This window comes from Dama dama, chromosome 9 (genome assembly GCF_033118175.1).
Source record: "Dama dama isolate Ldn47 chromosome 9, ASM3311817v1, whole genome shotgun sequence".
In the NCBI taxonomy this organism is placed as follows: Eukaryota; Metazoa; Chordata; class Mammalia; order Artiodactyla; family Cervidae; genus Dama; species Dama dama.
In genome coordinates this window covers 84,291,545-84,303,820 of record NC_083689.1, presented here as the reverse complement: position 1 = coordinate 84,303,820, position 12,276 = coordinate 84,291,545, and the positions used below count along the sequence as shown (strand labels likewise).

Below are 12,276 nucleotides of genomic sequence, written 5' to 3'. Positions count from 1 at the left end.
ACTTGAACATTTCCTGTAATGGTCCATGTGAAATTCTGACTGCCTATTTAGAACTTTAATCCTAGAAAAACAATTTGGTCACCAGTTTTGAATTTTGTGCTGGAGGAAGCACAGCTGTAAGCACTCAATGCTCCTTTTAAAAACTTCAGCGACTGGGGATAAAAGCCATGGAAATAATAAAATTCAGTAAGGATACAGATGAACGACGTAATATGGCATAAAAAGTGAGCAGGCCAACAAAAAATAAGGAATTGTTTTCAGGCAGGTAGGATAAAAGAAAGAATCACTTTGACAATATTTGTGGGTAGGTGAAGATGAAAGTAAGGAAAGAAGGTTCTTTACTTTGGATTCTGACGTAGAATGAACCGAAAGACTGTTTGTAAGTTTGTGTCAGAGCTGAGACGATCCACAGACTTAATAAGTCATCACATCATGGACCCACTTTACTACTCCTCATTCATTAAAAGTCCTTTTTCTACTGAGCTCTGTCACATAATTTCCATATAGGTCACCAAATAGATCAGTGTTTAGAACAAATATAAGCAGATATAATTATTTGATAATAAAGGCATTGATAAAATTTATTCTTCAGTGAATTTTACTCCAAGATGAGTGGTATAAGCTTCTTAATGCTGACTAATTCTTATGAAAGTCAAATAACAGTCATCGATCATTAACCCACTTTGTGATTTAACCCTCTGATATAACCTTCCATAATGTTGAAGTGATGATAGACCACATGATAATTAGACCCCAAAACATTCATTAGATAAAACATTGCTAATGGAAAAGAAATCACGGAGTTTAGTGTGTGGGAGATTAAAAGGAACCCCACATCCTTTTAATTTCACTCAAATGAAAAGAGAAAAAAAAATTACTCAAATTGAAGGTTTCAGAAATCAAAAAGTTGTACAAAAAACAGGATGAGGTATAGGAAGGAAATTCATTTTCATGTTTCAATTATTTAATTGTTTCAATGTTCTTAATCATCTTATTGTCTATCTGTAAAGTGCCAAGCCAAATTACATTTACATATAAGCTTTAACTAAACATGGAAACAATGTTATGCTACTTAGTTACATATTTTATAATTAAAATTCACTCAAGAAAATAAAAGTGAATAATAAAGGGTATTAAACATTTGTGAAACTGAAAACTTCAACATCATCGAAAACAAATGTCCATCTTCCAGTGCACTGTAAAATTTTCTGTTTGAAAGCTTGTTCAGTACAGGAAGCCAAAAATCTTAACAATATTTGTCATGAAGTGATGGGACCAGATGCCTTGATCTTACTTTTCTGAATGTTGAGTTTTAAGCCTACTTTTTCACTCTCTTCTTTTACTTTCATCAAGAGGCTCTTTAGTTCTTCTTCACTTTCTGCTATAAGGGTGGTGTCATTTGCATATCTGAGGTTATTGATATTTCTACCGGCAATCTTGATTCCAGCTTGTGCTTCATCCAGCCCAGCAGTTCGCATGATGTACTCTGCATATAAGTTAAATAAGCACAGTGATAATATACAGCCTTGACATAACCTTACCCAATTTGGAACCAGTCTGTTGTGCCATGTCCAGTTCTAACTGTTGCTTCTTGACCTGCACACAAATTTTTCAGGAAGCAGATAGGGTAGTCTGCTATTCCCATCTCTTCAAGAATTTTCCACAGTTTGTTGTGATCCACACAGTCAAAGGCTTTGGTGTGGTCAATAAAGTAGAAGTACATGTTTTTGTGGAAATCTCTTGCTTTTCTGAATCTGATGTTGGCAATTTGATCTGTGGCTCCTCTGCCTTCTCAAAATCCAGCTTGACTACCTGGAAGTTCACGGTTCATGTATTGTTGAAGGCTGAATTGGAGAATTTTCAGCATTACTTTGCTAGCATGTGAGATGAGTGCAATTGAGCAGTAGTTTGAACATACTTTGGCATTGTCTTACTTTGGAATTGGAATGAAAACTGACCTTTTCCAGTCCTGTGACCACTGCTGAGTTTTCCAAATTTGCTGGCATATTGACTGCAGCACTTTCACAGCATCATCTTTTGGGATTTGAAATAGCTCAACTGGAATTCCATCACCTCCACTAGCTTTGTTCATAGTAATGCTTCCTAAGGCCCACTTGACTTCACATTCTAGGATGGCTGGCTCTAGGTGAGAGATCACACCATTGTGATTATCTGGGTCATGAAGATCTTTTATGTATAGTTCTTCTTTGTATTCTTGCCACCTCTTCTTAATATCTTCTGCTTCTGTTAGGTCCATACCATTTCTGTCCTTTATTGTGCCCATCTTTGCACGAAATGTTCCCTTGGTATCTCTAATTTTCTTGAAGAGATCGCTAGTCTTTCTCATTCTGTTGTCTTCCTGTATTTCTTTGCACTGATCACTGAGGAAGGCTTTCTTATCTCTCCTTGCTATTTTTTGGAATTCTCCATTCAAATGGGTATATCTTTCCTTTCTCCTTTGGCTTTCACTTCTCTTCTTTTCACAGCTATTTGTAAGGCCTCCTCAGACAACCATTTTGCCTTTTTGCATTTCTTCTTCTTGGGGATAGTCTCAATCACTGCCTCTTGTACAATGTCATGAACCTCCATCCATATTTCTTCAGGTTCTCTATCAGATCTAATCCCTTGAATCTATTTGTCACTTCCACTGTACAGTTGAAAGGGATTTGATTTAGGTCATACCTGAATCGTCTAATGGTTTTCCCCACTTTCTTCAATTTAAGTCTAAATTTGGCAATAAGGAGTTCATGATCTGAGGCACAGTCAGCTCCCAGTCTTGTTTTTGCTGACTGTATAGAGCTTCTCCATCTTTGGCTGCAAAGAATGTAATCAATCTGATTTTCGTATCGACCATCTGGTGATGTCCATGTGTAGAGTCTTCTCTTGTGTTGCTGGAAGAGGGTGTTTGCTATGACAAGTGTATTCTCTTGGCAAAACTCTGTTAGCCTATGTCCTGTTTCATTTTGTACTCCAAGGCCAACTTTGCCTGTTACTCCAGGTATCTCTTGACATCCTACTTTTGCATTCCAGTCCCCTATAAAGAAAAGGGTATCTTTTTCGGGTGTTAGTTCTAGAAGGTCTTATAGGTTCTTCATAGAACTGTTCAACTTCAGTTTCTTCAGCTTTACTGTTTGAGAATAGGCTTGGATTACTGTGATATTGAATGGTTTGCCTTGGAAACAAACAGAGATCATTCTTTCATTTTTGAGATTGCACCCAAGTACTGCATTTCAGACTCTTATTGACTATGAGGGCTACTCCATTTCTTCTAAGGGATTCTTGCCCACAGTAGTAGGTATAATGGTCACCTGAGTTAAATTCACCCATTCAATTTTATCTCACTGATTCCTAAAATGTTCACTCTTGCCATTTCCTGTTTGACCATGTCTAATTTACTTTCTTGGACCTAACATTGCAGGTTCCTACGCAATATTGTTCTATACAGCATTGTACGTTACTTCCATCACCAGTTGCATCCACAAATGGGTGTTGTTTTTGCTTTGGCGCCATTTATTTTTTCTTTCTGGAGTTATTTCTTCATTCCAGTAGCATATTGGGCACCTACCGGACCTGGGGAGTTCATCTTTTGGTGTCCTATCTTTTTGCCTTTTCGTACTGTTCATGGGATTCTCAAAGCAAGAATGCTGAAGTGGTTTGCCATTCCCCTCTCCAAAGGACCACGTTTTGTCAGAACTCTCCACCATCACCTGTCCATCTTGGATGGCCCTAAACGGCATGGCTCATAGTTTCAATGAGTTAGCCAAGGCTGTGGTCCATGTGATCAGTTTGATTAGTTTTCTGTGATTGTGGCTTCCATTCTGTCTGTCCCTCCTCTGAGAGATAAGGATAAGAGTCTTATGGAATCTTCCTGAAGGGAGAGACTGACTGTGGGGAAAACTGGGTCTTGCTTTAATGGGCGGGGCCAAGATCAGTAAATCTTTAATCCAGTTATTACCAAAGACAAAAAAATCAAAAGTCTATTTCAAAAAATAATAGCCAAAAACCCACATGTGGGTTTGAACCTTGGTTTACAAAATTTTAAGCTATTATTAAACAGTTCTGTTTCATTTTGTTACAAATGTAGTGTATGTTCACTGGAAAATAATTCAAACAAAATATGAAATATAAAGAAAACAAACACCACTCCACTTTCCCAAGCTTTGGCCTACCTAATTCACCTTCCTGTTTCTTTCAGCATTTCCCTGGGGTGCTAAGAAACGATACATATAAAAAATACTATTTTATATGTTTCATATAAAGAGATAATTTTTAAAACTCTGATTAAGTACTATGACTCAAAAGGGTATTTTTCCTCATTTCTATTAATGTCACTTATAGAAAACAGCATTAAAATTACAAATCTATGTGTAAATTGGACAGCAATAACAAGTAAATGTTAATTTTAACCAATATCAATTAAATATTTAATTTGAAGTATCACTGAGGACTGAAATATAGCAATTACATTAATTTTTCTTTAAAAAATTCACTTGTAATATTACCTGTCCCAGTCCATGCTGACTGCCCATCAGTAAGTGTAATAACAAAACCAGATCCTAGTGTTTTCTCCCAAGCAACTTGTAGAAAATGAATTATATCAGGTTCAGAAGCAAGACAGATTCTGCTTACTTTTCTTTCCATTTCTGATCACCTGTCATAAAAGAAAAAAATAAATATTTTTGTGAGAAACTGTGACTATCAAATAGTGACTTTTCTGTATTGGTCTCTTGAGTTATACAAAGCACTAAGGAAATACATAAAACAAAAAGTTGTTTAATAGCCAACCATAAACTCAGTAAATCACAGTTCTATTCAATATCAATTCACAATTGTAACCAATAAGAAAAGCAGAGACTCATAAATGACAAATGATTTGTGCAAGTCATATAGCTGAATAAAAATTACTATTGTCAACATTTAAAAAACTTAATATTGAAGTATTTATATCAAGGCAGAAGTACATATATCTAAAATCCAACTTGGAAGATTTTCAACTGAACAAATCCATATAAGCAGTACCTAGATCAAGAAGCAGCACATGATGATCCCAGAACTCATTATTACAACAGCCCCCTTCCAGTCACTATGTCCCCCAAAACCACTTTCTTAACTGACTGAGATTTGAGTTTTATTTTTGCACTTTCACATAAATGTAATACAGCATTTTATTTGTGTCTGGGTTCTTTTGTTCAGCATTATGTTTAAGAAATGCATCCATATGGTTTCTTAAGAGTTGTAGATCATGCTCACAATTGTACAATATTCAATAATATGGTACAATTATTTATCCACTTATCCAATCCATTTGAGTACATTCCAGGTTTTGACTATCACAAATAGTGCTGCCACAGACATGCTAGCAAATATCTAAGTTTTTCTGTTGGGTATATATCTATGAGTTTATGCATGTAATTTGTGAATTAGAGGGTAAGCATATGCTCAGTTTTAGTACCATACAGCCAAAAATTGTCTAAAAGGTTTGTACCAATTTACACACTTGGTATATGAGAGTTCTGATCACTCCATATTCCTAGAAACATTTCCCATCTTTATAATTTTAGCCATTTTGGTGGGTATGTAATACTACATTGTGGTTTATTCACATTTCCATAATTACTAAAGATGTTGAATTCTCTTCATATCTTGATTGCACTTTGAACATCCTGCTTTGAGGAATATCTGTTAAATCTTGCCAATGCTTTTATTAAGTTGTATTTTTCATATTGACGTTCTTACTGAAATCCTCTGCCACCCTCTTCTTTTGCCTTCAATCTTTCCCAGCATCAGTGTCTTTTCTAACGAGTCAGTTCTTTACATCAGGTGGCCAAAGTATTGGAGCTTCAGCTTCAGCATAAATCCTTACAATGAATATTCAGGTTTGATTTCCTTTACAATTGATTGGTTTGATCTCCTTGGAGTCCAAGGGACTCTGAAGAGTCTTCTCCAGCACCACAATTCGAAAGCATCAATTCTTTGGCACTCAGCCTTCTGTACAGTCCAACTCTTACATTGTATATGACTACTGGAAAGACCATAGCTTTGACTATATGGACCATATGGATGTTCTCCTATGTTTATCTATAAGTTTTATAACTGTATGTTTCATATTTAGATCCACAATTCATCTGGAACTGAATTTTGTACATCAATTGTCAAGAAGAGATCAAACTAGATTTTTTCCATGTGGATATCTAATTGACCCAGTACTATGTATTAAAGACTGTCCTGTCTTTCTGCAATGCTAGGTTACCTTAGTCATAAATCATGTGACTGAATATGTGTACAAAATTCAATTTTTGTTTTGTTTGTTCTTTGCAGGTGTGCAATTTCATATTATATATTTGGCTTGTCAAGGTTACACTGAATAGTGATTCTGTTACTGTGATTCAACACATTCATAATCTCTCTATGGCTTTGCCATTTAAAAGTTCGATAAACCTCTAAGTATTAAAATCATTTATGTGAAGCGTTGAGTAGAACAAGCTGAAGCATTGGACTTCTGTGGCTTGCCATTAGAAACAAGCTTCTCGGACATCAATTGCTATTATTAGGTGGGTGCATTGCTCGTACCACCATTTAAGTCATAAGGGTACCAAGAGAGTCCTTTGCAAAACCTTAAGCTATAGAAGGGCTTTCCTGGTAGCTCAGCTGGTAAAGAATCCACCTGCAATGCAGAAGACCCTGGTTCAATCCCTACGTTGGAAAGATCCCCTGGAGAAAAGATAGGCTACTACTATTCTTGGGCTTCCCTAGTGGCTCAGGCAGTAAAAAATTCGCCTGCAATGTGAGAGACCTGGGTTCAATCCCTAGGTTGGGAAGATCCCCTGGATCATGGATCCAGGACATGGCAATCCACTCCAGTATTCCTGCCTGGAGAATCCCCATGAACAGAGGCACTGAACAGGATCCCCACGTGTCCATGGGGTCACAAAGAGTTGGACATGACTGCTCAATGAAGCACGGCACGGCACAACAAGCTATAGAAGCTGACAAACAAAACTAAAGAAATACCATAAAAGTTACAAATATGCCAAGAAAAAACATAAAAAGTCCAAACCAGGAACAATGTACACACTTCAAACATGAAAAACTAGAGAGAATTATTCTTTAATCACATAGCATGAATCTCTTACCAGATGATCCTAAAAAAGGTAAAAGAATACTCTCCAATCTTTTATTTGGGGGAAGAGTATAAAATTGTCTCAAATTATTATGACCAATTTAAATAATATGATATTCCAAAGGTAAATTATTAATTGCTATTTCATTAGTAACTGGTAAGTTTTCATCAAAGCCAAACTGTTAAGCTATTTTAATTTGCTTTCTCAATTTAAAACTATTATGTTCTCATAAATAAAGCATCATATTTCTCTCAACAAGTGAATATGAAAATAAAAATAACTCATTCTGTCAGCTCTTTCCAAAACTAAGCTGATTTCTCTATCTGCTAGGGAGTTGAGAGGCATGCTTAATTATAGACTGCTAGAGCTGTACTATCTTAAATAAAAAGTACAAGGAAGCAGAGAAATGGCCAGAATGAAAGAAAAAAAAATCTAAAATTAAGAGTGTAATATACCTCTAACTTGATGAATTAGCAATAATATCTACCTAAAGTTTACTCAGAAATTATTCTTCTTCCCAGTGAAAAAACAGTTATAAGATAACCATACTTGCAGTCACATCAATTAAGTATGTTAACATATTTTAAATATGTAAATTTGTAGGTTTGACTACAACATAATCACTGAAAAAAATATAATTATGTTTAAATATTTCATTTAGTCCATTTTTCCTACATTGAGGTCTTCTTGGCCTAGAGGTACTTAATTCTGAAATGCTTCATCCACTTGTAAATATTTTCTTTTAAATCAATAAGTGAATATACTAAACATGCAGTAAATTACCCCACATGCTCTGTAATTCCCAAATTTGAAAATGACTGGAAAATGTGTTACTGCTTTTCTATGCCAATCATTGAAAAAGACTTAGAAGCTTACGTAATTCTAATGGACCCAAATCCCACAATCCTGGGAGGGCAGAAGGTAACACAGACTACTGATATAGGCCATTTTTTTTTTTTTTTTTTTTGCCTCTACAGAATGTACATACACACACAAAGATACACACACACTTATATAGACCATTTCTTCTTAAAATGTGCCTGAAGAACTCTGGCTATTGTTACCATTACTGCAACTCAGAAATATCCTAAAACAGCAATTGGTATCACTGCGATTTCTTAGCTGGTTTGAAACAAGTAACACATATCTAATCATAGAAAAAAATAACTTAAAATTCAATATTCCAGATGCCTATCAGTAAATCCTACTTTCCACAATAACATAAAAGGCTTTAATCTCAATAATGTTAAAAAGACTTTTAGGGGTCATATTAGTTTTGAGATCTTTGAATTATTTATGTTTGAGATATTTTCCAATTTTCTGATTAACTCTAGATACTCACCACAGAAAATAAACCGAATGCCCAAACTAAATAAACTAAATGAAAGCAAAATAAATGATTTTATTTTAAAGATTCGAGTAAACTCATATTTACTCTAATTTACTCTAGTAAACTCATATTTGAAATTTTGGACGTTACCACACTTAAGGACTTGATATATTAAAAGTCCAAATTTGACAACTCAGTATCCTATAAGTATTTTATGGCTCAATAGCCTTATAAATGTTTTCCTTATATCAACTGAGTCTTAATTTCCTTATAATATACTATTTGAACCAATTTTGAAAGCACTTCATTCAGTTACTTACTGAGGTCACCATCTCATTAAATATAAAATACAAAATTTCTAAGACTCAACCACAGAAACAGAAAAAAAGATGACTTGGAATGTCTTTTAAGATTCAGTAAGAGCAAATCAAGGATCTCTTTGCTTTCACCAGCACTTTTAACGGAAATAGCCATGGGGTTTTTTGCCCCAAGACTAGTACTTGAAGAAAGGGGGTGGAATCCTCTTTGGAAAGACTGATTGATCAGGGCCACAAGAAAGCCTGTGTTTTGTTTTCTAAGGGCACTAAAGGTCAGACTGGTATCAGCACCTCTCCCAGCCAGAGCCAAGGATCTAAGACAAGCTTGCAGGTGGAAACAGTTGGGTCCCACCCCAATTTGTACATCAGTAGCTTTATTGAGAGCTCAGAACAGTTGAGAATTGAGAAGCTTATCTTTAGTACTTTGTATCTTTGATACTTGGCTTCTCTCTTAGAAGAGAAATAAGTTGTTGGCTGGTATGCAATTGATGTGATCTAGACTCTGAACAAATACCATTCACAGTTGCTTCTGAATAAACAAGACGCTTTTTAAATTAGTTTACAAAGAATTTTGTATGCCCTTTTGGATGCTGATAAGAAGCCAAGCAGAAGCCAAGTCTCTTAGGTCAGCTCAAGTTAGGGACTACACTGTATCATTGATAACACCATTTTGAACTTGAGCTTCTTTCCTTTTCCTTTATAGTAAGTTATGGCTTCCTTTCAGGCTGCTTGGGCTGCAGGTGTTCAAACTTCTGCAGCTAAGCCAAGGAGTTGTACTTACAGATCAGAAAAGGCTAAATGCATGTTTCTAATGAAGCAATTAACTTAAGTGCCCCCTTGTTGAGAAAAGTAGGCTGATACCTAAAGTGAGTTCAGAATAAAGATTAGCACACAGCCCATGCTGTTAATAGTCTGTAATTAGATGCCTGATCACACTATTTTGTTTGACCTTCCTTTAAAAAAAAAGAAAAAGAGGAAAAGAAAAATATATAAATTGTAAACCAAAAGTGTGGCGATAAAAGTTTTTAAAATTCTATCATACTACAAACATTCAAGGACAGGACTATATATAACTACTAGATAAAAAGGAAAGAAAGGTTTATGCAACAGTCACTGGGCTATTTACTTTTAAAACAAACATCACACAATAATTTCAGAAAAGAAGAGGACTATTTTCTTATTTGTTTAGTACTTTTTTAAAAGCACTGATTAAAAATAATAATAATAAAATAAAAGCACTGATTATCCATGCTTATCTTATCAGAATTCCCACACTGAGTATTTTTAATTAGTTTATTTCTACCATTTTCATTATTAATAGCATATCATCTTGCTGGTTGTTGCTATCTTCTTGACCAAAGGGTATATTAAGGTCTTTTTGAAAAATGACCAAGAAATCATTTACATTTAAAATGCCAAAGCAATGAAAACAAAATTAACCTTCTATAGAAGAAATGCTTTCCTGAAATAACATTTTCAAATTAAAATTTTCTAAACTTTAAGGGTAAAGAATTTACAGGGTTATTAAATAACTATCTAATATCGGGATTTTCTTCACTCAGTTAATTTTGAAATGAAGGAAGGTGACCATCTGTCCAAGATTCCCTGAGATTTTCCCAGTTTTAACACTGAAAGTCTCACATCCTAGAAAATCTCTCAACAACCCCAGGCAAACTAAGACGGCTGGTTACCCTAAGTAAGAGTAAAATTTAATTAAGACTGTTGGTATAATCTTGAACAAAAATTTGTAATATACAGCTGACTTTCAAGGAAGACATTAAATAAACAATCTGATGCTTTAGGAATAAAGTACTAGAACTATAAAATAAGTCTAAAATCTAAGGCATCTTTGCCATGACTATAGACTATTCTCAATTATCCCTTATGAGTCTGGAATGCCAGCTGCCAGCATTCCAGATTATCATATTACTGCTCATTTCTTCTGCTTATCTTTTGCAAACACCATTAATAATCATTAGTTTCAGTGATTTGTTAAAATTCTACTTCCTCTACTTTTCTTTCTCTTATCCAATGGAGTATTAAAAAACAATAAAATGGCCTGAATAAATTCCCCCATGTATAATCTAAGACCTAGGTCCAAAACACCCATAAAATTGGACTCAAAGTTCCAAGACTATGACTTTCTTTATATTCATCACATGGATACTCTGATTACCAGTAACCTTGGGAGAAAGAACGAGAGTATACTTAATATTGTGGAAACTTTCTAAATGTTCACAAGAATACCTCAGTTCTAATGGCAGAGTACATAAGAGAATGACACAACAAAAATTAAGAGATAAGACATTTTGTGAAATATATTATCTTAAGCAACAGTACTTTCTCACTAAAAATTTAGCAATTATGACCCCTTAGGTCTTAAAATTTTGACACCTTGCTCATATTAAATTTTAGAAAGAATGAAGAGACTCCTATTTGAAATACCATCCATTAAGGAAGAGAGTGAAAAGGTTGGCTTAAACTCAACATTCAAAAAACTAAGATCATGGCATTTGGTCCCATCACTTCATGGAAAATAGATGGGGAAACAGTGGAAACAGTGACTGACTTTATTTTGGGGGGCTCCAAAATCACTGCAGATGGTGATTGCAGCCATGAAATTAAAAGACGCTTACTCCTTGGAAGCAAAGTTATGACTAACCTAGACAGCATATTATAAAGGAGAGACATTACTTTTCCTACAAAGGTCCACCTAGTAAAGGCTATGGTTTTTCCAGTAGTCATGTATGGATGTGAGAGTTGGACTATAAAGAAAGCTGAGCACCGAAGAATTGATGCTTTTGAACTGTGGTGTTGGAGAAGACTGTTGAGTCCCTTGGACTGATGCTGAAGCTGAAACTCCAATACTTTGGCCACCTCATGCGAAGAGTTGACTCATAGGAAAAGACCCTGGTGCTGGGAGGGATTGGGGGCAGGAGGAGAAGGGGACGACAGGATGAGATGGCTGGATGGCATCACCAACTCGATGGGCATGAATTTGAGTAAACTCTGGGAGTTGATGATGGACAGGGAGGCCTGGCGTACTGCGATTCATGGGGTCGCAGAGAGTCAGACATGACTGAGCGACTGAACTGAACTGAACTGAATTGAACTGGACTGCAAGAAGATCCAACCAGTCCATCCTAAAGGAGATCAGTCCTGGGTGTTCACTGGAAGGACTGATGTTGAAGCTGAAGCTCCAATACTTTGGCCACCTGATGCAAAGATCTGACTCATTTGAAAAGACCCTAATGCTAGGAAAGATTGAGGGCAGGAGGAGAAGGAGCTGACAGAGGATGAGACAGTTGGATGGCATCACTGACTCAAAGGACATGGGTTTGGGCAGACTCCCGGCAGTTGGTGATGGATAGGGAGGCCTGGCGTGCTGTGGTTCATGGGGTCGCAGAGTCGGACATGACTGACCGACTGAACTGAACTCTGCATAGAAGTTAAATAAGGAGGGTGACAATATACAGCCTTGATGTACTCCTTTCCCTATTTGAAACCA

General features: G+C 35.8%; 1 protein-coding gene across 3 annotated transcripts in view; it reads right to left on the bottom strand.

The window, feature by feature from the left end:
- XRCC4 (X-ray repair cross complementing 4) overlaps window positions 1–12,276 on the bottom strand; it is a 276,381-nt gene that overhangs the window by 243,197 nt on the left and 20,908 nt on the right. For all 3 annotated transcript variants that reach the window (XM_061151955.1, XM_061151953.1, XM_061151954.1), the window contains exon 2: window positions 4,503–4,651. In XM_061151955.1, the coding sequence (XP_061007938.1) occupies window positions 4,503–4,641 (139 nt within the window). In that variant the 5' untranslated portion in view covers window positions 4,642–4,651. The remainder of the gene's footprint in view (window positions 1–4,502; window positions 4,652–12,276) is intronic.